General features: G+C 38.2%; 1 protein-coding gene across 7 annotated transcripts in view; it reads left to right on the top strand.

Annotated features, from left to right (window-relative positions):
* WDR7 (WD repeat domain 7) overlaps positions 1 to 23,616 on the top strand; it is a 231,527-nt gene extending 207,911 nt beyond the window's left edge. For all 7 annotated transcript variants that reach the window (XM_060761305.2, XM_060761309.2, XM_060761304.2 and 4 more), the window contains 2 exons: positions 17,007 to 17,111; positions 21,391 to 23,616. In XM_060761305.2, the coding sequence (XP_060617288.2) occupies positions 17,007 to 17,111; positions 21,391 to 21,594 (309 nt within the window). In that variant the 3' untranslated portion in view covers positions 21,595 to 23,616. The remainder of the gene's footprint in view (positions 1 to 17,006; positions 17,112 to 21,390) is intronic.
* Positions 23,617 to 27,308: the final 3,692 nt, after the last annotated feature.

The following is a 27,308-nucleotide window of genomic DNA, read 5'->3' as shown; positions in this document are numbered from 1 at the left end:
GGTCACTGCCAGACACTGGAGATTCAATTTAGTAGTTAAGTCTGTTGTGGCACTTCTAATTTCTTATTCATATAAGTGGTGTTTCCAGCATGTGTCTGTGTTGGAGCTGAGCTACACCGACAGCATAGCAAGCTAGGAGGTGCCAATTTTAATCTTATCAGCTGAAGAGCAGCATTTACTGAAGTTATGCTTGGGGAGTAAACTACCTTATTTATTTCCAAGAGCAGATTCCTGAGTGATTTTTTTCCCAGATAGCTTTGGTAGTAATTGGGTAGCAATCTCTAATTGCTGGTTTGGGGGAAAAGAAAGAGTCATTAAGTGAGAAGCTCTTAGTGGTGGGATGTTGTTTTAAGGGTGCATCTACAGAATGTGTTACACAGAAAGAACACCCTGCCAGAGTAGGTACAGCGTGGTATGTGAGAAATAGTTATTCACTGTGATACTTACATTGGAACCATTATTCCTTTTGTTTGTGGTCCTTAAATCACATCTTTTGTGGGAAAATACTCAAAGAAAGAAAGAAGAGAACAGGAAAATAGCGCCAGTGGCCCAAAGCCTGGAAACAGGCCAGTTACAAGGAACAGTTTTAATAAGGAAGTCATATGTTCCCTGTAACCTGTCCCAGTAAGTCTAGTTTGGAACAAACCACATTTTCAAAAAAATGCTTCAAAAACATGTAGAACATGTTATAGTAAAGCAAACAACATATGGTTGCGTCTCCAAAATTACAGTTTTGACTTTTGTGGATTGAATTATTTATAGATTAGAGCAGCAGTCCTCAAACTAAGGCCCTCTAAGGTCATTTACTCGGCCCTTGCTCAGGGTCAACCTAAGTCTGAAACTACTTGAAAGCACACAATAACAACAACAATCCTATCTCACCAGCCAAAATCAGGCCCACACTTTCCACTGAAATACTAATTGTCTACGGACAATGCTGGCCCTTCGGCTTAGAAATTGAGATGAGCACCACTCCCCAGAACACTACTGGACTTAATATTTGGGGAAAATCTTTTCCTTTACTACTTTTGTAATTTGTTGTATTTGATAGCTACTGTGCAAATTTCCTGCAAGTCTATAAATGAAATTGAAAATGCCCTGCATCCAGCTATCTATATGTAAAAGTCAACGTATGTCTGTCTATTTGTACCACAAAAGCTGTTGCTAGATGACAATCCAGGGGCCTTTTGTGATGGATGGGCTGTTGCTAAGCGAAGTGTCCCTCTGTGATGTCACTGGGAAAGAAAGGTGACATGTATGTGAGGAGAAGGGAGGGAAGAAGGAGAGGGCCACAAGGAAAAGGGAGAAGGTATTTGGGGAGGGAATGAAGGAAAAGGGGATGAAAGCAGGGGGGCAGCGGCCCCTTCATCACCCACTCAGGCAATGCAGGACAACTAGAAATAATAGTACAAGTTTTCTATGTAACTGTAGTAGCAACAAAGCTGTCCAATACCTTGTACATTGACGTTATGGTTAACCTCAACCAATGGGGGAAGTCTTGGAGTTCCTAGTGGTAAATCCACAATCTTTTTTTTTATCTTATACCTAATATCTATTATTTGTAGTCTACAGCAATGATTAATACAATCTTAGTTCAGCCAGAAATGATTTAAAGTAAAGAGCCACTCTGTCTTGGTTTATTGTAGTTATGCACCCTACTGCCCTAGTCTGATCTCTGCCTGAAGAGCTGAGGAGACCTCAATTAAAATACCTCCTTTCCCTAGATGAGTTAGAAACAAATAAGATTGATTTTTAAAGGGTGAAATTTATTGGAATATCTCTTTGAAAACTGATTTTCTCTAAGAGATTAATTGCCAACGGCTGGAATTGCTGTCTAAATAAAATGCCATTCTGCTTTATGGGAAAACACTTGACCAGCTCTTGTGGGTTAAGTGGTGCTGAACATTTACAGTCAAATGCCTCTTCCCTTATACCTTGAGTAGTGTCTTCATGAAACATGATAACCTGTGCACTTGATCTTTGAAACAAAGGTTGTGAAGACTTGCCCAGATAATATACTAAAACAAGGAATGCAGAGAGGGGCTCTATGTAGGTGGGTTGGTGCCTCTTTGTTTCCAGATTAGGGAAGTCATGTTTCTCCACTCTGGTGAGATGTGCTGGCATCAGGGATGTAAGTATTCGATTATTTCATCCATACATGTGAAGCTGAATGATTCTGGCAACTTCCTGCCTGGTGCCAAAAAAAGAAAGTCTTCACTCGGAAATTCTGCATACAAAAGTGGAGATCTTGAAGCAGTTGTCTTTTATGTGAGAAATGAGAAGTGAATGAAAAATATGTAAGATAGAAACATAGCTTTTCTGTACAAAAGTGCTGAGTTTTGGCACAACCCCGCCCCCCAAAAAAAGCAACCTTGCTCAGAAAAAATAGAGCAAGGATGTTATACAAAAAGCAACATGATGTTTACGCATACACACACACACACACACACACACACTTGACCCAGACACAAATACAATGAATATTCTTTTCATCCCTATATGCCTTGTAGCTTGTAACTTTAGACATTGCATTGGTGGAAATAATAACTGCATAATTTATTTGTATACCCACATTTCTCACTTCAACTTGCTCTTCAGAGCCAGCCTAGTTTCCAAATTGGAATATTTATTTATTTTCAAACATTTGTACCCCTTTCTTCTCAACCCCCAAGGGGGGACTCAGGGCAGTTTCCAATGGCAACAATTTGATGCTAACACATACAAAAACACAATACAACATGACATTACAGAATAGGTAAAAATATTAGGTTAAAATCCATTTAAAACATTATCAACCATACTGCCATATCCAAGTCTGATTCAGCAACCAACGACCCAGTCCAAAGCCTGTTCATAGTCAGTTCCCAAAACATTGCAATTGCTGTCAAGCCTGTTGCCCGAATGCCTGGTCCTAAAACCATGGTTTGAACTTCTTCCTAATGGAAAGGAGGGATGGAGCTGACCTAATTCAGCTGGGGAGCGTGTTCCACAGATGGGGGGCCACCACCGAGAAGGCTCTGTCTCTCATCCCCGCCAAACGCATTTATGAAGAAGGTGGGATCGAGAGGAAGGCCTTCCTGGACGATCTTAAACTGCCAGGCAGGATGTAGAGGGAGATACGTTCGGACAAGTAAGCTTGCATTTACAAAAGGCATAAGGTGTATATAACTACTTTCAGAAATACTTAACACTGGATAGTGGCTTTTTAAAACTGGTAGAATTATAGTTACAAGTTGGAGGCCCTCAGTATCTTTTGTGTGCTCAGTGACATGGTTGTCGCTTTTGACCTATGAAAACCCTAAGTGGAACTTTTAGTAGTGTTTTCTTGGCAAGATTTATTCAAAGAAATTGTGCTTTTGTCTCCCTCTGAAAGACTGTGACTTGTCCCAAGGTCACTCATTGACCAAGCATGGCCAAGCAGGAATTTAAAACCTGGTTTCCTGAGTTCAATACTCAAACCATTTCAATATGTTGTCTCTCTATCTGGTGCCATATTTACCATGTCATCTTTTGAAGACAGATCCCAGTTTCCCTAGTTTTAAAAGCTGCTGGGATAGCTGCTTCTATGATAACACAAAACTCAAAATCTATGCAGGTGGCAGCTTTGCCTCTTAATGAATTGCAATACAGCTCACAATATTTATCAGAAACTCTGTTCTATTATGTATTCTGCACATTGCAAATTTATGATCACAACTCAAGAACTAAACAGTGAAATTATTTAAAGGGCATGCAAGCTGCTTTGTTTACAAAATTGCACATGAAAAACATCCAGTAAATAATTTATGAAATCTTTTATAAAGCAATATCTCCTTTCCCAGTCCCTAAAAGAAAAAGGAAGGGCAGATGGACATTTTTGAAGTCACTGTAAGAAAATACCTTGGTTATGAGAGATTATGGCAGTTTAAAAGTTGTTTCTTTTTATATATACAGTAGAGTCTCGCTTATCCAATCTTCGCTTATCCAACGTTCTGTATTATCCAACACAATCTGCCTCCCGCCTGGATCTACAACTGTTTCAATACATTGCAATGTTTTGGTGCTAAATTCATAAATACAGTAATTACTACATAATGTTACCATGTATTGAACTGCTTTTTCTGTTGATTTGTTGTAAAACAAGATGTTTTGGTGTTTAATTTGTAAAATCATAATATAATTTGATGTTTAATAGGCTTTTCCCTTAATCCCTCCTTATTATCCAACATTTTCATTTATCCAACGTTCTGCCGGCCCATTTATGTTGGACAAGCGAGACTCTACCATATATATTTCATCTATTTCATGACATATGGATGAAATGCTATAATTTTAAGTAAGGTAAACATGCAAAGCACTTCTTATTTAATGTTATCAAACCCTTCATGTCACTCACTCATTTATTTTAATTGCGGAATTTATATTGCCATTTTTCCAAAATGGGACTTGAGATGAGTGTTCTTTAAGTAAGTTATCCTACATTAAAATCTCTTTTATGTCTTACATGATGCTTTGAGTCCCCTTCGGGAGAAATAAAGTGGGATATGATGATGATGACGATGACGACAACACAATTTCTGTGAACCACATTGGTTCATGTTCATTTTGTTCATTTTGTACAATAATAAACTGCATTGTTGGATAGATGTCTTGATGCAAATTAACAAGTCTGGTACAGTCTAAAAGATGGTTATGACTAGAGTACAATATTTGTTAACTGGTCTCAGATATAATAGCAGCTATTTCAACTCCAGGTATTGTGGTGCTTGAATTACACTATGTAACAAAATTTGAAAAAAAATGTTCCTTGTTTGAAAGTGTTATTTCCTGTTTAATTGTGTGGTGCTTGCTTTTAAGGTAGTTATGTTATACTCCAGAAACTTTGTTTTTGTGGTTGCCACAAACTGTGTTGAATTGGTTGAGGCTCTGTGAGATATTCGTTGAAAAACTATGGAAAAAAACTTGTTACATAGTGTTATGATTATATTATGAAGCTTAGTGTAAAACTTCATATTGATGCCCCTTTTGCACTATATTTAATATGTTTTTTTCTTAAACATATCCATTACCTGAATATCAATTTTTGAGGCTATCTGGTTCAAGTAAACATGCTTTATTGTGATTTACAACAACAATCACATGTAAATTCAAGATTATTTTTTATGCTATTAGTGGATGCGATATATTTCATCAGTTAGTCTTCTAGATATTCATAATAATATGACTAATATTATTATTATTCATAATAAGAAATGTCTGGTTGCTCCTGACACGACAAATAAATAAATAAATAATAGTTGTGATGTATTGACAATTCTTGTTATTGACATTTTTAATAGATAGAAAAGGTAAATATACATAATACTTTTCTAGTTCACACTTGACTAATGCAAAGGGTATATTAAATATTTGTAAATTGAGAAAAAAAATTACCAAGCTGGACTGAGATTTACTTTTATTGAAATTAATTATAAGTAAATTGTTGTTTACATTAGACACATCCAATTATGGTTTTTTTAAAAAAAGAAATGTGTAGAATTAATTACGGAACAACAACAAAAAATAGTGTAGGGGTTTTTTTAGCATATATCTTTCTAAACTATTTTTGCCTCATCTGGACAAAGGTCACTGATTATTCACTGCTTGCCTATAAGGAAAGGTAAAGAGTTTTTACAAAAAGCAGCAACAGTCAAATGCTCCTGTGTGTTTACACATAAAAGAGACATCAGTTTCCTTTTGCCGTGCAGTATTTTGTGCCTTTACTGTAATCTTTGAGCCCCGGCAGTAACTACATCCACTTAGAGGTGAGTGCTCCTAATTAGGAATAAGTGTTCAAAATCTGCTGTTGACTTTATTGCCATATTAATTTTTGGCAGTGTCATCCTGAAATCTCTGAAACAGAAAAGAAGCGTGTGCCTCTTAAACTGTGAATGTAAATCAAATCTTTGTAAATGTCTGGCGTATTTGAAAAATAGGCTGCATTGATTTTTTTTAAAAGAGATCAGCGTAAATAACTTAATAAAATGTGATGGGTTTAGAGGATATGGGACACGTTTGGCAGATCTCCTGTTTAGCATCATGGAACATAGGAGAGGTATATAAACAGTACATTTTTAGATAACCTTTTGCGAAACACGCTGTAACACTTGGATGGCTGCAGCTGTTGTCTAATTTTTTCTGGATTAAGTTTGGTCAAGAAAGACGCTGCCTCATTTTCAGCTTGTCATTTGCCCAGGAAGTAAAAGCAAATTGTAATGAGGGAATCACAGCAGGAGAACCGCTGAACAAATGAGAGGCATATATTGACTGACAGCCAGCATGCCATTTCAGTGATAAATGTATTTTTATACACTGCTGTTCAAGGTCACTTTCTGCTCTCTTTGTATGCTGCCTGTCAAATCATGCAGTTTTACGTTTTAATACAAAGTAATTCGCGGTGGCTGATGCAAAATAATAGCACTGAAAAATTACAAAATTAAGATGTATAAGTTTGAACATGTATGACTTACAGCTGGCCCTTACTGAAAGCATGAAAAACAGAAAATGAATTTGAATCACATAGGCATCTTTTCTGCTCCTCCAAAGTGTAACATCGATGCAGTGGTAATGCTAGGCACAACAATAGGAAAGGGAGAAAGAAAAGAGATTTATTTTTAACAAATGCATTTAGGATTAATGTAAATTATTTCATCCAGGAACTAATGGGATTTAAGGGAATACTATATATTTTGAGTTTTAATAATATTCACGTCCACTGACAGGAAACCTTCAATGACTGATGTTTATGGGAAATTTTGCCCCCAAAATATATATCATTATAAATCCACAGGTGTTAAATTTTAAAGTTTGTACCATACATATCCCTGAATATCTACATGAGGACAATAAAGGAATATTTTCTTCAAGTTTTAAGGTTGCATCTAAAAATCTAAAATGTATAGATTGCATACATTGTCATGGTACAATTGTCAGACAAGATTGTCGGAAGCTTCCTATTAGTTATATACTTCAACCAAATTAAAACTTAAATTCTTGTTATTAAATTTAACTAGAGCAAATACACTGAATCAACTGGGTTCATCTACATGTTGACTTGCAATACAACAATTCACTAGGTTTACCCTAATTGAGTCTAATCAACAAGATCCCAGTCTAGGTTTGTTACCATATGATAGTTGTGTTCAAAGAATAGTATCTGGTGCCAAAAAGCTAGCAAATGGCTATCCTTTATGTACCTATACACAGTTGCTTTCCTTTTCTAATTGCTGAATGAAAAAAAATGTTGTAGTGTTCAGGGAGCTATAGCTTACCACTAAATAACAATAACAACAACAACTTTAATTATAGGCCACTCTATCTCCCCATAGGGACCTCAAGGTGGTCTCCAGACAAAAAAGGCAAATATTCAATGCCTTGGTGACAAAAAACACATAAGTCAAAAACAATGCAAAGAAACATCATTATACACTCATAAATTACTAAACTAACACAAAGCTCCATAAAAACCAACAATATCAAAATGCATACTATAAGTAAAATAATTTAAGATGATTTATAGCAGCCTGCAGGGACAAGATAAAAAATACCAGCATCCTTACAATATCCTAATCCTCCTCCTCTCCATAGGCTAAAGTGCATACATGTGTTTTCTGAAGTTTTTTAAGGCAGAGGATAGATGGGGGCATTTTTATTTATTTGAGAAGGGAGTTTCAGAGACGGGGGCAATCACAGAGAAGGCCCCCTCTCTCATCCCTACCATCCGTGCTTGAGACGGGGTAGGACTGAAAGCACGGCCTCCTCTATTGACCGTAGTGCACGAGGTGGTTTATACAGAGAGATGTGGTTTGTCAAATACTCTGGACCCAAACTGCATTCCAAACCAGATAAATATCTGTGGTTTTCAGTTTCAGAATAAGACACTATATAGCTTTCTGTGAAAACTAGCATCATATTCTGCCCTGTTTCGAAATAATTGATAATTGTTCTCCAGCTTTGATATTAAGAAAACCTATTATGTTTACTTTCTCATATGAAGGGAGGGCTGTTCATATGCAGAATCAGTAAATGTACTTTTCAGTCATTTCTACCGTTATTCATTATAGGTTTTTTAAAGTAACGAATTGCTTTTGCGTGTTGATTTGAATTACTTTTTCATTTCCTTTTTTAGGAAATAAAATCAACCTAACATGAACATGTTAGGTCATGAAAATGACCTAACATGAACATTTATTTCCAAATGTCCCTGAAAGGATTTTGCCTTGCTAAAAGTAATAAATATAACATACTGAGACAACAAGAATTGGAAAAAACAAAACAACGAAGGTGAGATGCAGTAGGAAAAGAGGGAAACGTCTTCTTGTGTATAGACCCAGTCAATGAAGCCACAGTGCTGCATTTGCAGGACCGGAGCTGGGCAATTGATGGAAATAGAGTCGAAACAATTTATGGCTATTAACAACTAAAATGAGTGACACAGGCACACACCATTATGGTAACAAGGGGCATTGTTGCCCTTTGATATCCACCAAAAACCAGCTAGCTTGAACACATTACTTCCAAACTCAGACACTGATATATCATCCAAATATGGACATTCTGGTGCATATCTCCGGTGATGATAAAAGAATGTGGACATAAATAGCTGCAAAGTAAATATGTCATAATTAGGAGCCTGTTTTACTCAGGTACAACATGACTGACAAGAAAAAAATGGAGATACAGATGGTCATGTTTCAAAGCCTTGAGGGCTGGGAATTATGTGGCCTTCCAGAAGTCAATGAACTACAACTTTCAGCATTCGTTATCATTGACTATGCTAAGCCTGGGGGAGTTGCAACCCAACAACTTCTGGAGGGCTTGCGAGGCAGAAGCATCTATATATACATACCATGGGTGATTCTTCTTAGCACTTGACAAAAGGTTGCATCTAGGTAATATGTTCTCCAAATTAAGAGAGCTTTCCAGTGTTGAACTATGACACAGAAATCAGTATTTGAAAGCATTACCTCTTCCCAGAAGAAATTACCCAGAACCTAACATTTTCATCAGAGTTTTTTCTTTTGAGTTCCCACAACCAAGTGAAATACAGTGGTTGACTAGAAAAGGAAAGGCCATTTAAGTGAAGCCATCTTGGAAGCGAACTGCTTTGACAAAGACCCTCATGTTTTCATTTTCATTAACACAATTATTGCCTTTTGGATTGCCAGCCCCCGCTACCAGTAGTGCATCAGATAGAGAAGGCATTCTTCAAGTACATATCAAGATTACTTTAAAAAGAAATAATAAAAACCCACGAGTCTAAACAGTGCAAAACTATATCTGATTTTTACAGCCATATTAAACAGTGTTGCCTTGGTTGCCTGCCCAAAGCTCAAAAGGGACAGAACCTGACTTCTCCTGGAAGATGGTTTCATGCATAAGGTGCTGCTATTGGAGAAACACTATCTTCCAAATCTTTTAACCATTTAAAACACATCCCTAACATGCTCTAACTGTCATTTCAACTCTGTTTTTTAAAAAAATTAAATCAGTTGTCTCTTTTAAAATCTGTGCTTTATCTTGTGTTGCTTATTTATCATATCAGAAGCAAACCAAGGGTACAGTTGTAATGTATTTAGAAAGCACAAAGTTTTAAAACTTGGCATTATATTAAATGTCCTTTGACCAGTAGCTTGGTCACTTGGAGTGCCTCTGGTGTAGCTATGAGAAGATCCTCCATTGTGCATGTGGCAGGGCTCAGGTTGCATTGTAGTAGGTGGTCAGTGGTTTGTTCTTCCCACACTTGTATGTTATGGACTCCACTTAGTAGCCCCATTTCTTAAGGTTGGCTCTGCATCTCGTGGTGCCAGAGCACAGTCTGTTCAGTGCCTTCCAAGTCACCCAGTCTTCTGTGTGCCCAGGGGGGAGTCTCTCATCTGGTGTCAGCCAATGGTTTGCTTGCTTGCATGCTGGTCGCTTCTGTGGCGAGAGAATCAGCCGTCTACGAAGACGTTGCCCAGGGGACACCCAGATGTCTTGCAATCCTGCGAGGAGGCTTCTCTCATGGCACTGAACAGACTGCGCTCTGGCACCACGAGATGTAGAGCCAACCTTCAGAAATGGGGCTACAAAGTAGAATCCTCGACATGCGAGTGTGGAGAAGAGCAAACCACTGACCACCTGCTGCAATGCAACCTGAGCCCTGCCACATGCACCATGGAGGACCTTCTTGCAGCAACACCGGAAGCACTCCAAGTGGCCAGATACTGGTCAAAGGACATTTAACCAGCTACCAAACTCACAAGTTGTGTATTCTTCTGTTTGTTTGCTTTATTCTGTTAGAAATGTAATATAATGGGCTGGCTGTTCTGACACGACAAATAAATAAAATAAATAAATAAATAGCCAATGGTTGAGGCTGTGTTGCTGTGTGCCTTCTACACATTTACTTGTGCTGACCTTAAGTTTTGGGGTTTTCTTAGCAAGATTTAATCAGAGAATGTTCACCATTGGCTTCCTCTAAGGCAGAGAGAATATTACTTTCCCAAGGTCACGCAGTGGATTTCCATGGTCAAGCAGGTATTTGAACCCTACTCCTGATATCCAAGGGTAGGTTTAGCTCATCCTTTAAACCACTACATCATACTGGCTTTCTATTTGGGTTTATCTGGGTTTTTTAAATGCTGTGTGGTATTTTAATATTTTTGATTCAAAACATAAGGATGTGTGTACATTTGTTTGTTCATTCTTGTTTATTTGATGAACAAATGAGAGTGAAACATGGGAAGCACATATTGGATTACACAAAGGAGAGGGAGATGTGTGTTTTTAAGGAAGAGGACATAAGTTAAAATATCTTTGACTCCCTTAGGGATTGCTGGTTTATGGATACATTGTCAGTGATTAGGAATGCAACACGTTTGCCAGCAGTATTGATTTTCACCTTTTAATTACTGAAACATTTTTCACTGGCAAGTATTAAAATTGCTTAATGCTTAAATTTGATCATCAAAATTTTGAATCCGGAAACAAATGGCCCTTCATTTTTTCTTCAGCTGTTGATATTATTTAGAATAATATCAATTGCTTATACTAACATGCCTTCTGCGTGATATACAACAAGTAAACATCACCATAGATTGTAATATGTCCTATTTAGCAAGTGAATTATATCTCAGGTCATCTACTGTTGTGGTGTTATTCTCCAACAGTCAATAATAAGGGATATTTATCTAAACTAAAGATTTCGGTTTTTAAGACTTTTGAATATTCTGAATATTATAGTCAGCTATAAAAGTATTTGAAACCTGGCTGGAACTTATTTCCTCATATTTGTTTTAGGATACATTTTAAATACATGTCTAAAATCCCCCTTTTCAAGCCACAGGTAAGACACTGGCTGGCATACCAAACAACACCAAAATAGGAGAGCTAAAATTCTGGAGGACAGACTCAAGACAATTTCAACAGATTGGAGAACTGAACCAAACCCAACAAAATTAATTTCATCAGGGATACATATAAGGTTCTACATTTTAGACAGAAAAAAAGAAAATGCATAGATACAGACAGTCCTCAAGTTACGAACATCCAATTTACCAATGGCTCATAGTTAAGAAGGAAAATGAGACAGCAGGAAGTGAGAGAAATATTCCCCTCGGAAAGAGTTATCATGGGAAAAATGTGTCTCAACTGAAGCTTTATCACCAATCCTTGTTTCCACAACAAGCAATTTTTTTTCCAAAATCATAGCTGGAGTTACACTTTAAAATGTACCTGTTCCAACTTACATACATATTCAACTTAAGAACAAACCTACAGAACTTATCTTGTTCATAACTTGGGGATGGCCTGTATATGCTTGACAGCTGTATGTAGACTGCATGCAAAAGATGACTCAGAAGTGTGATGCAGCAGCCAAAAAAGCTAATGTAGTCTTAGGATGCATTAATGGCAGGATAGTGTTCAAATCAGGGGAGGTAATAGGACCACTCTCTTCTGATTTGGTCAGACCTGACCTTGAATATTTTGTCCAGTTCTAAGTACTGTACAGCCATTCAGATATTGAGAAGCCCAAACATGTCCATCAGAGGGCAAGCCACATGGTTAAACATCTGGAAACAAAGCACTGTAACAAACAGCTAAAGGAGTGGTTATTTCGACATGGAGAAGGAAGACTGGGAAGATATTGTAGCTATCTTTAAATATATGAAAGGATTCCTGACCATAGTACGGACTACAGCTCTAATGTTTACCTTCTACATAGTCTTTTTGGACTAAATGCTGGGCCTTTAGTGAAATGGAGTTGGTTTCAAACTGAGTCCGCTTGGAGACCTTACCATTAATTTCATTCTCAAGAGTTACCTGTTTGTAGATGTTTGCAAGTCATATGATTTGACTTTGTGAATCATTACAGTTACACCTGTAAATAATAATTTTGTGTGAGCAAAGAGCTAATAGATTTTGACCATAATTATAATTTTGTAGACTTCTGGTACAGCCATTTAACATACTGGAAATGTTATTGTCAGGATATATACATTATTGGACATATAACCATGTGCAGTAGAAAAAAAGTATTGTATTAGCCCTCTTAGACCTGATATATCACACTGACAATGTGAAATAGCAAAGTATAAAGTTTAAGCATAAAGTTGTTTGTTAGAGTATGCTATGCAGTTAACACTACTGATCTGAAGTTATGTATGTGACAACATTAGGCAGCGTGGCTTGGTTGACATCCTAATTTATTTATGGCAGTGGTCCATCTTGTTCTAATTACATGCTGCAGCAATGTCAAGTGAGCATAAATGACGATGTCAATGAAGGGAAAATGCTGCAAGCCTGTGGCATTGAAAGAGTTTTCCAGCATCAAAAGGCCAAATGAGGATAAAAACCTACAAAACAATCTCTATAAAGTGTTTCCGGAAAGCATGTAGTTTGTGTTTCGTTTAGTCTTCAGAGCATTTTACACTTCTGCATAAATGTTAAAGGCTTCTTTCAAAATTCAGTCACAAGCCACAGAAATTTCTCTCCTGTCCATAATGCTCTAATTATATTTAATGTCAAGCCTTTTGACAGGCTGCCATATAAACAAGAATGTGAAGGTTTTACTGTCAAAACAAACCATAAGATTATGACTATCAAAATTAGGCTTTGGTAGAGGAAAGTGTAAGAGTTCAGTAAGAAGACACTGGTTTTGCCTGTAGAAGATTCTGGGGACAACCCCTGGTATCTCCAGGTAAAGGTAGGAAAAACTGTCCTGAAATCCCTCTTGCTCAGTAGAGACAGAATTGAGCTAGGCGGATTATTACTTTGAGTCTATATATGACAGTTCTTCAAGTTCTGTATCACAACTCTCTAAGGATAGCTGGTCCAATTTTTGGTTAATTTAACGTTAAAACACAGCAACACTTAACTACATATGCTATCTGTGTGTTAATGTTCAATTTTATTAATTACTAGCTGTACCCGCCATGCGTTGCTGTGGCCAACCTTCCCTCCCTCTTTCTCTCCTTCTTTCGCTTTTTTCTTTCCTTCTCTCCTTCCTTCCTTCTCTTCCTCTTCCCTTCCTCCCCCTCCCCCTTTCTTTCACTTCCTCTTTCTCTCTGTTCTCCCTTCTCTACCTATTCTTGAACCGCAACTCCCAACAGTCCTCCTGATCGATCTATCTACCTACCTATCTATCTATCTCTATCTCATCTATCTGGAGGATTGCTGAGAGTTGCAGTTTAGGAATAGAGAATTGGAAATATGCAGGGATTGGGATGCTCTCAAAGAAACCCAAGGAGAAAAAAGTTTGCATTTTGGAAGCAGTGCATTTGGATCATCCTTCTCTCTTAAAGGGCCTGGTCTAGGGGATGCTGAGAGCTGTAGTCCGAAAGAGATTGTGGATATTCTATTGTGTGTTTTGTTTGCAGGAGGAGTCGTTTTTGCACATACGCTGTAGTGCCTTTTTGCTTTTTTGGCTTTTTAAGTCTCATCTGCTGTGTTTTTCTGTGGTTTTTTTTTTGTGTGTGATGGTCACTCATTGGCCTGATAGGTGTATTGTATCCAAATTTGGTGTCAATTGGCCTAGTGGTTTTTATGTTAATCCCACAAACTAACATTACATTTTTATTTATATTGATGCAGCAGGCAAAATGACCATCTGATGCAGATAGGGCTCTAACCTTCATTTTTTTCCTTGTGGTTTATGAATTTCAGACTTGCATCTAAACACAAACGAGCTCCCCATTCCCCAACCCACAATGTAAATATAGTGGGGAAATTGCTCATTCTTATGGAAATGGCAAAATATAATTATAGTTTAAGTTAGAATATTAGAGTGGGATGTGAGAGATTTACATTTAGCCAGCCATACTCTTTTGGCTTGAAAAAGACCCACAGGATTGTGAAGGTTAGTTAAGTGTGACAGGGAAGAGCTATCTATGTACCCGATTTTGATCTGTATGGAGGAAATATGAAGCATAAATGTGAGGAGGAGAAGGAAGAAAAGTGGACTGATTCAAATCTCCAGTTAGTTATGAACGAGGTGACCTATTTTCTCAGCCTAAGGTTGTTGTGAGGATAAAATAAAAGAGGATAGAATTCATGTATGTCAGTCTAAACTCGGGATAGTGGGTTGATGTACGAGTCCACCTATTTTCTGTGTAGTTGTTAAGCCCAGTCAGCCCTCCTTATGCTGATACACTCCAAGTATTACAACTCTCATGAGCGCAATTCCTGTTTTCATATGAGAAGTTGTGCTCCGAGACATTGGAAGGAGACCTGATGGAGAAGGCTGGACTCAGCACTGTCCTCCCTCTGCCTCAGCTTCTCTTCTGTAATAAAGGAATCAGTTGCTTCTATAAAAGAATCATTGGAGTATTACGCGTGCAGTGCTTTCAGCAGTTAGTGAGAGGGCTCCTCTATGTACTTAAATTATTCTTATCCATTCCTTGCTTGCATCTTCAGAATACACTCAAGGAAACTACTGCATGTTTCATGAAGTACAGGGTCATTTAGAATGTTGTTTTGTTTCCACTTTTGCATAAATCCTCTTCCTAAGGTCACACTGGTTTAACCAGAATAGGAAGCGATAGGTTTCTATTGTAGGTTAGCAGAGTGAGCGCCATAGGAATATAACTAGCTCTTTGAATCACACAGCCTGCTAAAAACCCTACATGGATATTCTCTCTGCAGCCAGTTGACCTACTCGGCAGAAAGGTCAGTCTACAGCATAGGTCAAAAGAACCCTCTGTGCATCAAGGGAAGACACAATCATGGATATATTGCCTCCCGACATCTTAGCCTGAATTCTCCCTGTGCCCTGCTGAAACATCTTAGCATGCCGAAGTAGTAATGAAGCCAGCATTACACATCAGCATTGCATTCATGGAAGTGTGTATGCGTGTGTTTAAGAAGAAAGAGTAGCCTTTGCTTGAAATGTGATAGGTGATAGGGAATTATCACTGAGATAAGCATCCATAATCTCTGACAGGATATGGCATGGTTCTTTCTGAATTATTATCATGTTTACAAAAATAAAGATAGAATTGATAGAATTGGGCACCACAAAAATGCTTATTATACATTATTATGAACCAAATGAACAAACTTACCTGAACTTTTCAAAAAGCATGGATCACCATGATTGATGATTGGAATAGGCACATGCCTAGGGAGATGACTGCTCTAATTATTTTGAACACAAGATAGTGCTATTAGTGTGCTAAAATTTATTTCTTTATCATATTTATATACCACCTTTCTCAGCCTGAAGGCGACTCAAGGCGGTTTACCATCGGCAATCAATGCCCCCAATGACATAAAATATAATTTTAAAAACATTAACATATAATATAGACCATATAAAAACAATAAAAACAATAAAACAAAAGTCCTCAGCGTCTCATTACTAAAATCATTTTCCCGTTGCATCGTCCAATCATTTTGTGGATCTAAATTAGTCTGTTACACTGCATTTGCAAATGCTTGCTCAAAAGGCCAGGTATTAACTCTTTTTTGAAATGTTAGGAGGGAGGGGGCCGATCTGATATCCTTAGGGAGGGCGTTCCATAGCCAAGGGGCCACTGCTGAGAAGACCCTGTCTCTCGCTCCTGCCAATCGCATCTGCGAAAGAAGCAGGACCAAGAGCAGGGCCTCCCCAGATGATTAAAATACTTTAATATATAAGAAACCACACACACATATAGTTCAAAACTGAATAATTGATGTAAAATGGAGTTACTTGTTCAATTATACCGAATCCAATAAATTGGGTTTGGGGCTGAGTGTGTTTGTTTGTTTTGAAAATTCAAATAAAACCAGAAAGATACTCATCTTGGTAAATCTTCATTCTCATGGCACATATCCTAGTGACCTTTGCCTCCTAGATATGCTGCCTATTTCAACTTCGTTTAATTTGCAAAAGAAAGGAAGCCACATTGACTTCACTCTCTCACTCTGACTCAGCACCTAGCTGCCCTCTGCTTTTCTTCTACTGTTATCTTTTCTCAGAGGTCATCCTGTCCTTCCTACCCTACAGTTCAACTTGGCTACTGAAATGCAGCAAACACCCCACGCCAGCAGAGGGCAAGGATAAACAGCCAGTACAATGATATAGTTTCTAGAGAGCATCATATAAGAGATTCGGAATTTAAATCATATGGAAAAAAAACAGGAAAAATGTATAAAAATTATAGGAATAATGTAATGTTCTAATTTAACTCAATCCTAGCATGTTCAAACCAAGGATTGTTTATTGGGGTTCAAGGAAGGCCAGGATTATGTGACAAATGTAGAGAAAACTGGCATTTAAAGTATCTGGTTCCTGCAATTGAAACTTCCATTTCTCTTTTGGTGATATGCTCATACGTTCCTACTCTTTCGTAAAACAATGAAAAAGGTGCAGTCACATAGGAAATGATAACTATTATTGCGCTTTAATCCATAAGGTTTGTACATATGTATATGTTGAGGTATATGGCAATAGACATGTAAAAGTCCATATGCTTTTGTTTATAATTACTAAATTAACTTTAACATCCTTTTCTTACTATTTTTAGACAATCCATGGCCATAAAGGGGCCATAACTGCAGTGGCTTTTGCTCCTGATGGACGTTATCTAGCTACTTATTCCAACACTGATAGTCACATTTCCTTTTGGCAGGTAAGTGAGATCCATTTCTTTGTACCACATTTGAATACTATTATTTATTTATTTATTTATACTACTACTACTATAATACTATAATTATAATACTATTATTATAATACTAGAATATTACATAGTTCTCCTTAAAACTTTCCAGGATTTGTATTAATAAATCATCTGAACTGAAATACCATGTTTGTACAAATGGGAAAAATAAAAGTTCAAAGTAGTTTTTCAGAATACATTATTATTATTTAATTTATTTACCTCTACTTATACCCCACCTTTCTTCATGGGGGAAGAAAGGTGGGGATGCCTGCCATAGATGCAGGCGAAACGTCAAGAGAGAATGTTTCTAGAACATGGCCATATAGCCCGAAAAACCTACAAGAACCCAGTGATTGCTGATGACAACGTCGTCTGTGCGCATTCAAAAGAAGACCTACAAGCCACTCGAACACCTTCGCAGAGGTATACGAGAAGCTCGGCCTGTCACTGAACATCGAGAAAACCAAAGTGCTCTTCCAGCAGTCACCAGCCAACCTCTCTCCAATGCCAGAAATACAGCTTAATGGTGTAGCATTAGAAAATGTTGACAATTTCTGCAACCTTGGCAGCCACCTCTCCACAAAAGTCAACACTGACACTGAAATACAACACCGCCTGAGCTCTGAGAGTGCAGCTTTTTTCCGAATGAAGCACAGAGTGTTTGAAGACCGGGACATCCGTAGGGATATCAAGGTGCTTGTCTATAAAGCTATTGTCCTCCCAACCCTGCTCTATGCCTGCGAAACGTGGACTATCTACAGACGTCACATGCAACTCCTGGAATGATTCCATCAGCATTGCCTCCGAAAAATCCTGCAAATCTCTTGGGAAGACAGGCGAACAAATGTCAGCATGCTGGAAGAAACAAAAACCACCAGCATTGAAGCGATGGTCCTCCGCCATCAACTCCGCTGGACCAGCCATGTTGTCCGGATGCCTGACCACCATCTCCCGAAGCAGTTGCTCTACTCTGAACTTAAGAGCGGAAAATGGAATGTTGGTGGACAGGAAAAGAGATTTAAAGATGGGCTCAAAGCCAACCTTAAAAACTCTGGCATAGACTCTGAGAACTGGGAAACCCTGGCTGTTGAGCGTTCCAGCTGGAGGTCAGCTGTAACCAGCAGTGCTGTAGAATTTGAAGAGGCACGAATGGGGGGCGAAAGAGAGAAATGTGCCAAGAGGAAGGTGTGTCAAGTCAACCCCGACTGGGACCACCTTCCACCTGGAAACCAATACCCTCACTGAGGGAGAAGATGCAGATCAAAACCAGGCCTCCACAGTCACCTACGGACCCACTGCCAGTACACTGATCTTGGAAGACTATCCTACTCGGACAACGAGGGATCACCTAAGTAAATAAAGATTCCAGTTATGAAAGCCTTCAACAAAACATCATCAAATGTTCTTCAGGAGTGAACTTGAACAGTAGAAGACAGCTTATATGATAACTCCCAACCCCATTATTAAATGCTTGCACAATTTTCTTAGGTACAAAGAATTCCTAGCATTGAGGAATTCAGCCACTTGTTCAGAGTAGCAAAATAAAGTAGCCAGTAAGTAGTGTCTGCTAGGGAGTTCTCCTGCACAAACCCTCTGTAGATACTGAAAATGACATAATTGTCAAGTCCCAGTTAATTTGAGCAAGGTTTTGAACATCTTCCCATCATGTCTGCTTTTTGTTTTGAATCACAGTCTATGTAGGCAGCTATCGCTGTGAAAGAGAAGGCTCTGGCAGTAGAATTATTGCTTCCTTGGACCCTTTATTCCTGTAACTATCAGCTAATAGTATATAGTTTTAATCTACCATGACATTCTGCATGTCATTCAGTGGTAACTGTATGTGTCATTAAGAGTATTGAATTATTATCCATCATCACACAGAGTGTGATTTCTGAAGCAGTGAATAAGAACTGTAAAAACGCTCTTCCATCACTTGCATATATTTAGTTGAGTTACACGGGAAGATCTAGAAAGCAATCAGATGTATTGATTGAGATGTTTTACATGATCATCTAAAATTGCAGGGGGTGGCAGGGACAATGCTCCTAACCTGCGCATGCTTTGACATATAAACTGCAGGGCTTAAATCTTGCGTGGGTGTTTTAAATATGTTTTTTTTTTCTCTCGCTGTTTAAAAAGACAGCGTTAACATAAAGAGTTAAAATTAGCCAACACATTGCATTTAAAATGTAACCCCGTGCACTAGTGATTCCTCCTCTCCCTCCGCCCCACAGTGGTCTATTCAGCACTACTATTAATGCAGGAAAATCAGTAACATTAGTCATCTTAAAAGGGTTATTACTCAAGATGATTTAAATTGTGAAAATGTCAGTGGGGCTTGCATGCTCCCTGCTACAGATGCCATGATTTACACTCTCTGACACCATTCTGCTGCTGAGAAGGACCAGGAAAAAAAGTAATGGCTTCTGTGTTGCACTGATCAGAATTCAGAACATGATATCGACAATAGCACATCTTAAAAACGTCCTCGGATATATGCCAAGGTTTTCATGTGTCAAAGTCCGAGACACACAGCCAAGGCGTCATGTACACTGGCTTTATTCGGAGCCAGAGATCCTCACATGTTGAGAAGATTACAGGAGCATTTAAGTCACCACAGAGCTATTTCTTTATTTCCTTGTTTTAAAGCACTTCACATGCGTACCAAAGTGATATAAATTGTCCAGTTATCTTCTGATTTGGAAGCTCCAGTATTTACAGATTCATTCCCTTGATACTTTGCTTTATAGAGAGAGCTGATAGAGATATAAAAAGCTGGTTGGAGCTTTCTTGGCCCCATCCATCCCATCCCTGCCAGCCTGCCTTTCAAAATATATACTGTCAAAAACACACCCACTCTATTATTCAGTAACCAGAGACAACTATTTCCATTTGCAGGATTCTGCAGTTGTAACACTTCCAGATGCACTCATTCCAATGGAGAAAAAAAGATAATCAAAGCTCGTTTTGTACATCAGTTACTGCTCCCTTTCATATCTGAATACTGTGATTACATATGTGTTCTTTTAGAAAGGTTTTTAATTAAATTAAAACTGTCCGGAGCAAAAGAGGAGGATGAACTCTCTCCCACCAAAATCCTATTGCCTCCGTTCATTGATTCAGTGCAGGGGAAGAATATGGGCTGCAGAGAGCACATGTCCAAAATAATTTCACATCACTGGAATATATTGTGAAGGTGATAGGATAAAGAGAAAGACACCAAAGGAGTAAATATACACAAGAGTAATGGCTATCATTCCTGACATTTATACATCTTTCAAAGTGTTAAAAGCACTTTGCATATATTGGCTGGCCTCCTGTTGGTTAGATCCAATAGAGTAGACCTATTCCAACTCTTTTTGAGTGATGAGTCAACATATAGGCACATTGCATTGACTGAATAGGTCTACTCGAGTCAAGACTGACAACAAGATGCAGGCAATTTACTCACAAGTCCTTCCAAAGAAATGATGTAAGTTGCTCCACACTGTTATCACTTATATGTGGAGTCGTGGGTAAAGAAGGCTGAAAGAGAACATTTGCTTACATAACCCCACATGGTAAATTACTGGCTTAACTGGACAGAAGTGAAATTGGTGTTTCCTAATTCATTCTTAGGAGCCCTCAGTGGCTCTAAGGTCATGCCGGCCACATGATCTTGGAGGTGTCTACAGACAACACCAGCTCTTCAGCTAAGAAATGGAGATGAGCACCAAACAACAGAGTAGGTTAGATCCAGAGCTGGCATTGTCCATAAATGCCTCCAAGGTCATGTGGCTATCATGTCTGCATGGAGCACCGTTACCTTCCTGCTGGAGCAGTACCTATTGATCTACTTGTATTTGCATGCTTTCAAACTGCTTGGTTGGTAGAAGCTGGGCCTAACTGGGCCTAACTCTGCTCCCTGAATTTGAACTGCCAACCTTTCAGTCAGCAGGGGCTCCAATGTGGAGAGTTCACTATATTTTGTTGTGTAGTGTAACTTTAATGAGGAACGTTAGCAATGTTTTTTATTGATTTTCAGTAGTTAAAACATAATTTATTGTAACAGAATGAGGAGAAGGAAACTGGTTAACTCTAGCTCAGAAGTCACGTTACAATCACCAGGAAGTATTTTTGAAGATTCTCTTACAAAACCAAGGAGAGATTCTCTCACCGCTGGTGCTTTCAATATTCCTCAATATTAAATACTTGGATTTCCATGTTGATGATTGTTCTTTATTTCCCTTTCTTTCCATGGTTACAGATGAACACTTCTCTTCTGGGGAGTATTGGGATGCTGAATTCTGCACCGCAGCTCCGATGCATCAAAACGTACCAGGTTCCCCCTGTCCAACCTGCATCGCCAGGCTCTCACAACGCCCTTCGACTGGCAAGGCTCATCTGGACTTCCAATCGCAATGTTATTCTTATGGCACATGATGGCAAAGAACATCGGTTTGTGGTGTAGAGCCAAGGTGTGCAGTGTCCCCACTCCCTTTCTTCCAAATACAATTTTGTTTAAATACCCCCTGTATCGCTTTTCTCCCTCTTTGTGATCATAACACTGGAGGGTCAGTACCAGTTCCCATAAACATTATCAAGCAGCATTGGCCAGGTGGCATTTACTCTGCTTGCTTCTCTACAGAAGAGCCCTGCTTAAGACAACTATTGACCTACAGGGATATATTTAATCTCAGCAGTTATGTCAGTGTGTAGGATCATTCCCTTATCAATGGCATGGTGAGGACCTTGAGAACACAACTGCCTTGTTAGGTGTCTGGAATATCTTGCTTTTACAAGGGTTGGTTGGTTTTTAAAAAAAATTAATCAAGTTATAGTATTTAAGCTGGGCTGATTCTAATCACTTTGAGAATGACTAAAAACATCCACAGGGTTTAATTTTGTTTTTTAAGAAAACCTAGAAAGTATTTCACACCCCGATGTTTACGAAAAGCTACAATGAGATGTTTACATGAATCTTCTTCCAGCAACTGTTGGAGGATCACTGAGTTAGGATTTATTTTAGGCCATGCTTCATGCTTTCAAGGGAGTGGGATGAAGTGGGTTATCACATGCCCCTACAGCTCTCCACGTGTGTTCTTTTGGCATTTCTTGATTTACAGGAAAGAATTGGATGATCCCTTTGTGTATAGGGGCTCCCAGGTGCCCACTCGAGCTGCTGGTTCACAGCATCAAAGGTTTATTGTATCTGTCAGGCTTGAGATTTCATGAGAAAATATATGGGAAAGAGGATTTTCCATTTCAGCTTGCTTCCTCATGTACATTCCTGATTGATTTGGAAATGATGACGTAGTTTAATAAGTGAAGAGACAATTTTATGTTTCTTATGTCAGGGAAAAGAGAGTAAGATCAGCTGCATTATTATTATTATTTTTAATGAAAATTGCAAGGTTACAAAGAGAGGACGGGGATGAATATCAATGTTTGGCTTTGCTGCTACTCTAGATATTAGTGTCTGCAAGTAGATTTTCTTGCACAGATTGTACTTGCACTAGGCCTGTGGATAATATAAAGATTCCTCACAACTAGACCACTGAATGTTATTGCGGTACAAACTAATTATGATGCAGAGTAGTTTCAACATTGTGATTTCACTGGAAAACAAACATTTGAAGCACTGGAAGCATTTGGTGAAGCACATCACTGCTTGTTAATGCAGAAAGCATAACTATATGTTAACTTGCGGTTCCATTTTAATACATTGCTACCTTTTTCTTAACAGGAAGGTCATCTGTAATGATGTTCACATATCTGATACGTTTTGTGCATTTAATTTGATCATAGGTTTTGATCATAGGACAGCGGGGAAAACAGAATAGGAGACATTTTATTTCAATGCAAACACAGGTGATGTTTGTTTTGTATCCTATTTGCTGGGAACCTACAAAGCCAAGCAGAGTGCATGATCTTAATGTATGCCAAATTCTAAACAATTGAAGTAAGAATCCAAATTCAAAAATGGAACTTGATAACAGAAAAAAAAGAAATTCAAAAAATCACTCGGTAAAGAAAGGGTTGCTTCCAAGCTGAAAACGTTGGGTGCTTTCTTTGAAGTACAACTTCTTTTCCCCATTAAAATTAATGAAAATTGTGCAAGAGCAATTCAGCATCCTTGCACTCATCCCACGTTTTTCAGTGGGAATTGCATCAGAGCAGTTCCTCTAGTTTGCATACATTGATTTTTTTGCTAAACAACTAGGTGGTCTATTTAATACAGTGTACATGTAAGTAGGATTACATAGGCTACAATCAACATATCTATCTTCTTCAGATTTTAAGAGCAGAGCAAGACTGTTAGGAATATTTATCTCATAGTGCTATACATTTATATTGTTTTTAACTATTGCATAAGTAGTGTGTTTGGTGATGGTAACAATTTTGTTGTAGAATTTCAACATTTGTTTTAAGTGAGCCATTGCACCATGCATGTACATTGTATTTATCAAAAGTGGATGCGATTTTTTTTAAATGGAACATGTACACATTTGTTTATTAAATCAAAATATTGTAATGTCATAAATGAAGAAAAACCTTCTTGTGAATTTCCATGTAGACATTCCAGAGTAATATTTACTTCTTCCTTTGATACACACACCTACATTTTGCCTTTCCTTACAGTTTCTTCAGTTCAAACCTCTATGGAACTCCTTTTGCTTGGGGCTCTGTGCGGTCAGGAAGCTGTGTGTCATTTTGGTTCTGGCTAATGCCTCTTATGTGCAGTGGGATGTCATATAAAGACTACTTCCCAGAATGGAGAGTTAGAGCAGCTCTGCTCGCACCGAGCTCCATGTTGGCCTACTATGGATAAAACATTATATTACACTAATCACAGGGCTAAATCCAGTATTAGTTCTGCCTAGATTGGACCTCTTCAAGAGATTTATTTTAGTCACAATTGACATTAAGATCTCACTGATTTCAGTGGATCTGCTGTAGGTTTGACCAGTGTTGGATTTAGCTCAGGGCTCCTACTGAACACCTCATCCTAATATCAAGTTCTTTTTAACTTCCCTTCAAAAGATATTGTAAAATGTTATCCATGCTACTATGACCTTATGAGTTTCTCTTCTGGAAATCCATGTTGTGCAGTTTGGTGAGGAAACACAAAATGGGCACAAATCAGCTTTGCCCTATGTCACAAGAGGAGAAGTCTCAGCAAGTGACTGCTTTTTCCACATGCCAGCTGCTATTCTTCATTTGTTAGAAGTTGCATCTTCTGTATCTATTAGACATGCTGCAATTGTTCTGAAATATCACAAAACTTACATCACTGCTCAATTTCTGTTAATTTCAGTGGGATTTGTGAGGTGGTGCAACATGCTTATTTATAGTGGATGATGTGAAGCAACTATACTCAGTGACTGGTACCCGTAACTGCCTCTATTTATTTATTTTTCAACATATCCTTCAATGTGTTTTTCTTAAATTCCATTATTTAAGGAAACAAAAAACATAACCAGGGAAAAAAACACAACTTCTTGTGCTTCTTCTGTCAAGAAAGTTATTTTGTGCTTTGAGGGGACTAAAGATATTTAGAAGACTGTACACAAGATTTAATCTTCTTTGGCTATGTTACACATGGCAGTCTGTACCTATAAAAAGAGAATCATGCTTTTAAACCAGTAGGAAAGCTAGTATACACGAAGAAGTTATTTAAACAGAAGAATCAATATTTATGTACTAGGAACTGCAACAAACCTCAACGTCCTGAATGGGGGCACTGGGAGTGGGAGGAGGGACATCCTCATTGAAATGAATGGAGGTGGTGCCACCTAGCACTTTGTGGATTTTTACCTTGGATTCCCTTAACATCCACATATGCAAATCTGCACCTGAGTGACTCTCTCAGCCCTCACTGCAAAGTTCATCACATCTTAGATCTTTCAGCACTGCAGTAAAATTTGTATTGTCATTCCAGTGTAAGCTTTTAGTGTTTTATTGATTTGTTTAGTACTGTATTTGGATTTGTCCTTGTAAATGTAGAGGCGTACGTGGCTTCATTGGCAGTTTACAAGCAAAAGATGACATGATGAGACACCTGTATGAAATCGTTGTCATGACTATCGTTGCAGTGTATGGTAACTGATTAAAATGTCTGCCTTGAAAAAAAAATGACTTGACAATTCCACTTACTGGCTCCTGCATGTAACCAAAGGGTCGTGTGTATAGAATATCTCTGAAATAAATACTTAATTGGACTGAAGAATACTTTTCCCCAGTCCTCATTCCAATTGCTTCAGCAACTGTATGTGTGTAGTAAGCCAAATTGGATGCAAGGAACATATACCTGCCATTGAAAGCATTCACTGCACATTCAGTTCCTCCTAAACCCATCGCATTGAGAACGGATTAGGTTGTGGAAGCTTGTCACACATTTCTGTGCACTTCCATTATCTGCCACCATACAGAGAAAGGATTGGGAAATGCAGACTAGTGTAATACCATCACACCAGCTAAACTCTATTAAATGCTTTATAATGACAATGGGGGCATCCTAGTGCATCATAACTATTTTGGGCAGCAGCTTGTAATAATTAGTTTAATTTTGTATTAATTTCAGTGCAAACCCTTTCCTATATATCTGGAACATTTCATTATTGCAGGTGAAGACCCCATTTCAAAAGTTCCAGCATATTCATAAGACAGTGAGAATTACTAAATAATCCATCAGGTTGATAAGACTTCATTTCCTGAAAGAAAAATCTTTGTCCTCTACCTATATTAATTGCCCCTTTGTCGCACAGGAAGATGGCGTGTCTCTTTCTCTCCCTCATTTCTTTCTCTCCCTTCCTCTTTGGAGAAATAGTGATTGGAGCAAATGACTGAGATGTTTAGTCAAGGACAGCTTCCCAGTGTGAAAACAGGAGAGCGTGTAGTTTGCTTTATCCAAAAATGTTGAGCTTGGATCTGCATACCTACGCTATCACTAGGCTAATCAGTCTACAGAAAAGATCAGAACAAATAATTACACCTGCTTTTTTTTCTTTGAGGTTTTCATATGAAAGGGAAGAATGGAGATGGATTGAGGTATTTGTTACGTAACTGAAGAGGGGAGTAATCACAGCGGGCTCATAACCGCAACACTTCAAGCACCTCTTGATTTTCAAGGTGTGCTCCTGTGTTAGAATAATTGATGGCTTAAATATTTTTTTTCCTATAGGTAGAATCTGCACAGTAACCGTTCTATTGCTGATCACATAAACTGATCAAACGCAGAAAGGGCATGACATTAATAGGAAGGTAAAGCCAGGCAGTGCTGGATGAACTTTCACCTTTCACCTCTTCAGCTGACAGACAGAGCGGAGTGTTGGAAAAAATCAATACTTAGGAGCCAGGAGGGAAATATTTCCAACCTCTAACTAGAGAATGTATTTTGACAAGGCCAAGATAATCCAAGCTGCACAGGAGAAAGAGAAAAGAAGACTCATTTTTAAAGCTTGACACTTCAAGGTGTTTTTGTACAATGGTTTAGAGAAAGCATCGATAAAGTACAAATACCAAAGGTCAAAAAGAAAAGCAGGGGAGAATTTCAGAAATTACATGCATTGTCTCCTTCTTGCTTATTTTACCAAATAACAAGACTGGAGACAAAGAGTTGATGACCAAATACATATAATTTATGCACATATGCACATTAAAAACTGTATGAATTCTACCCGCTCATCTTTTTTTTCCTTTTTCATAGAAAACGGGGATGGGGGATTACAGGCATCTGTGTTCTGCCTGAAGCAATTTCATTGTGAAGCACGGCTGCCTCTTGCCTGCTCTGTATTGTATTCTAGTGCTGTCTGGTAGAGGTTGCTTATAATATCATCTAGTGAGTTGTTGAGCATTCTCTTAGAGAAGGGAGAGAGGCTTTTATATATATACAAAATCAGGTGGGATTTGCTTAGACCCCTCTTAACCTTTAGATCCACCTTCACGCATTCATGTGCACTAAAGGTTGCCAGCGGCAAGTGTGAACAGATCCCTTTGACAAACACAAGTTGAGGCGACATAAGAATGCTCTGTATGTACTCATTTTTGCTTTTAGAAGTCACCATTGAATTTTGCAGTCATTGTGAATTTGTAAACCAAGGGCTTTTAACACTTTGACTCCTCCACATTTTGTGATACAGTTTAGAACTAAAATATATTTCTTTGCCATTGTTTCCACTTGTA

The sequence above is a fragment of the Anolis sagrei genome, chromosome 2 (assembly GCF_037176765.1).
Source record: "Anolis sagrei isolate rAnoSag1 chromosome 2, rAnoSag1.mat, whole genome shotgun sequence".
NCBI lineage: Eukaryota > Metazoa > Chordata > Lepidosauria > Squamata > Dactyloidae > Anolis > Anolis sagrei.
Note: the sequence above shows the minus strand (reverse complement) of the source record. Positions and strands in the feature narration are given on the sequence as shown.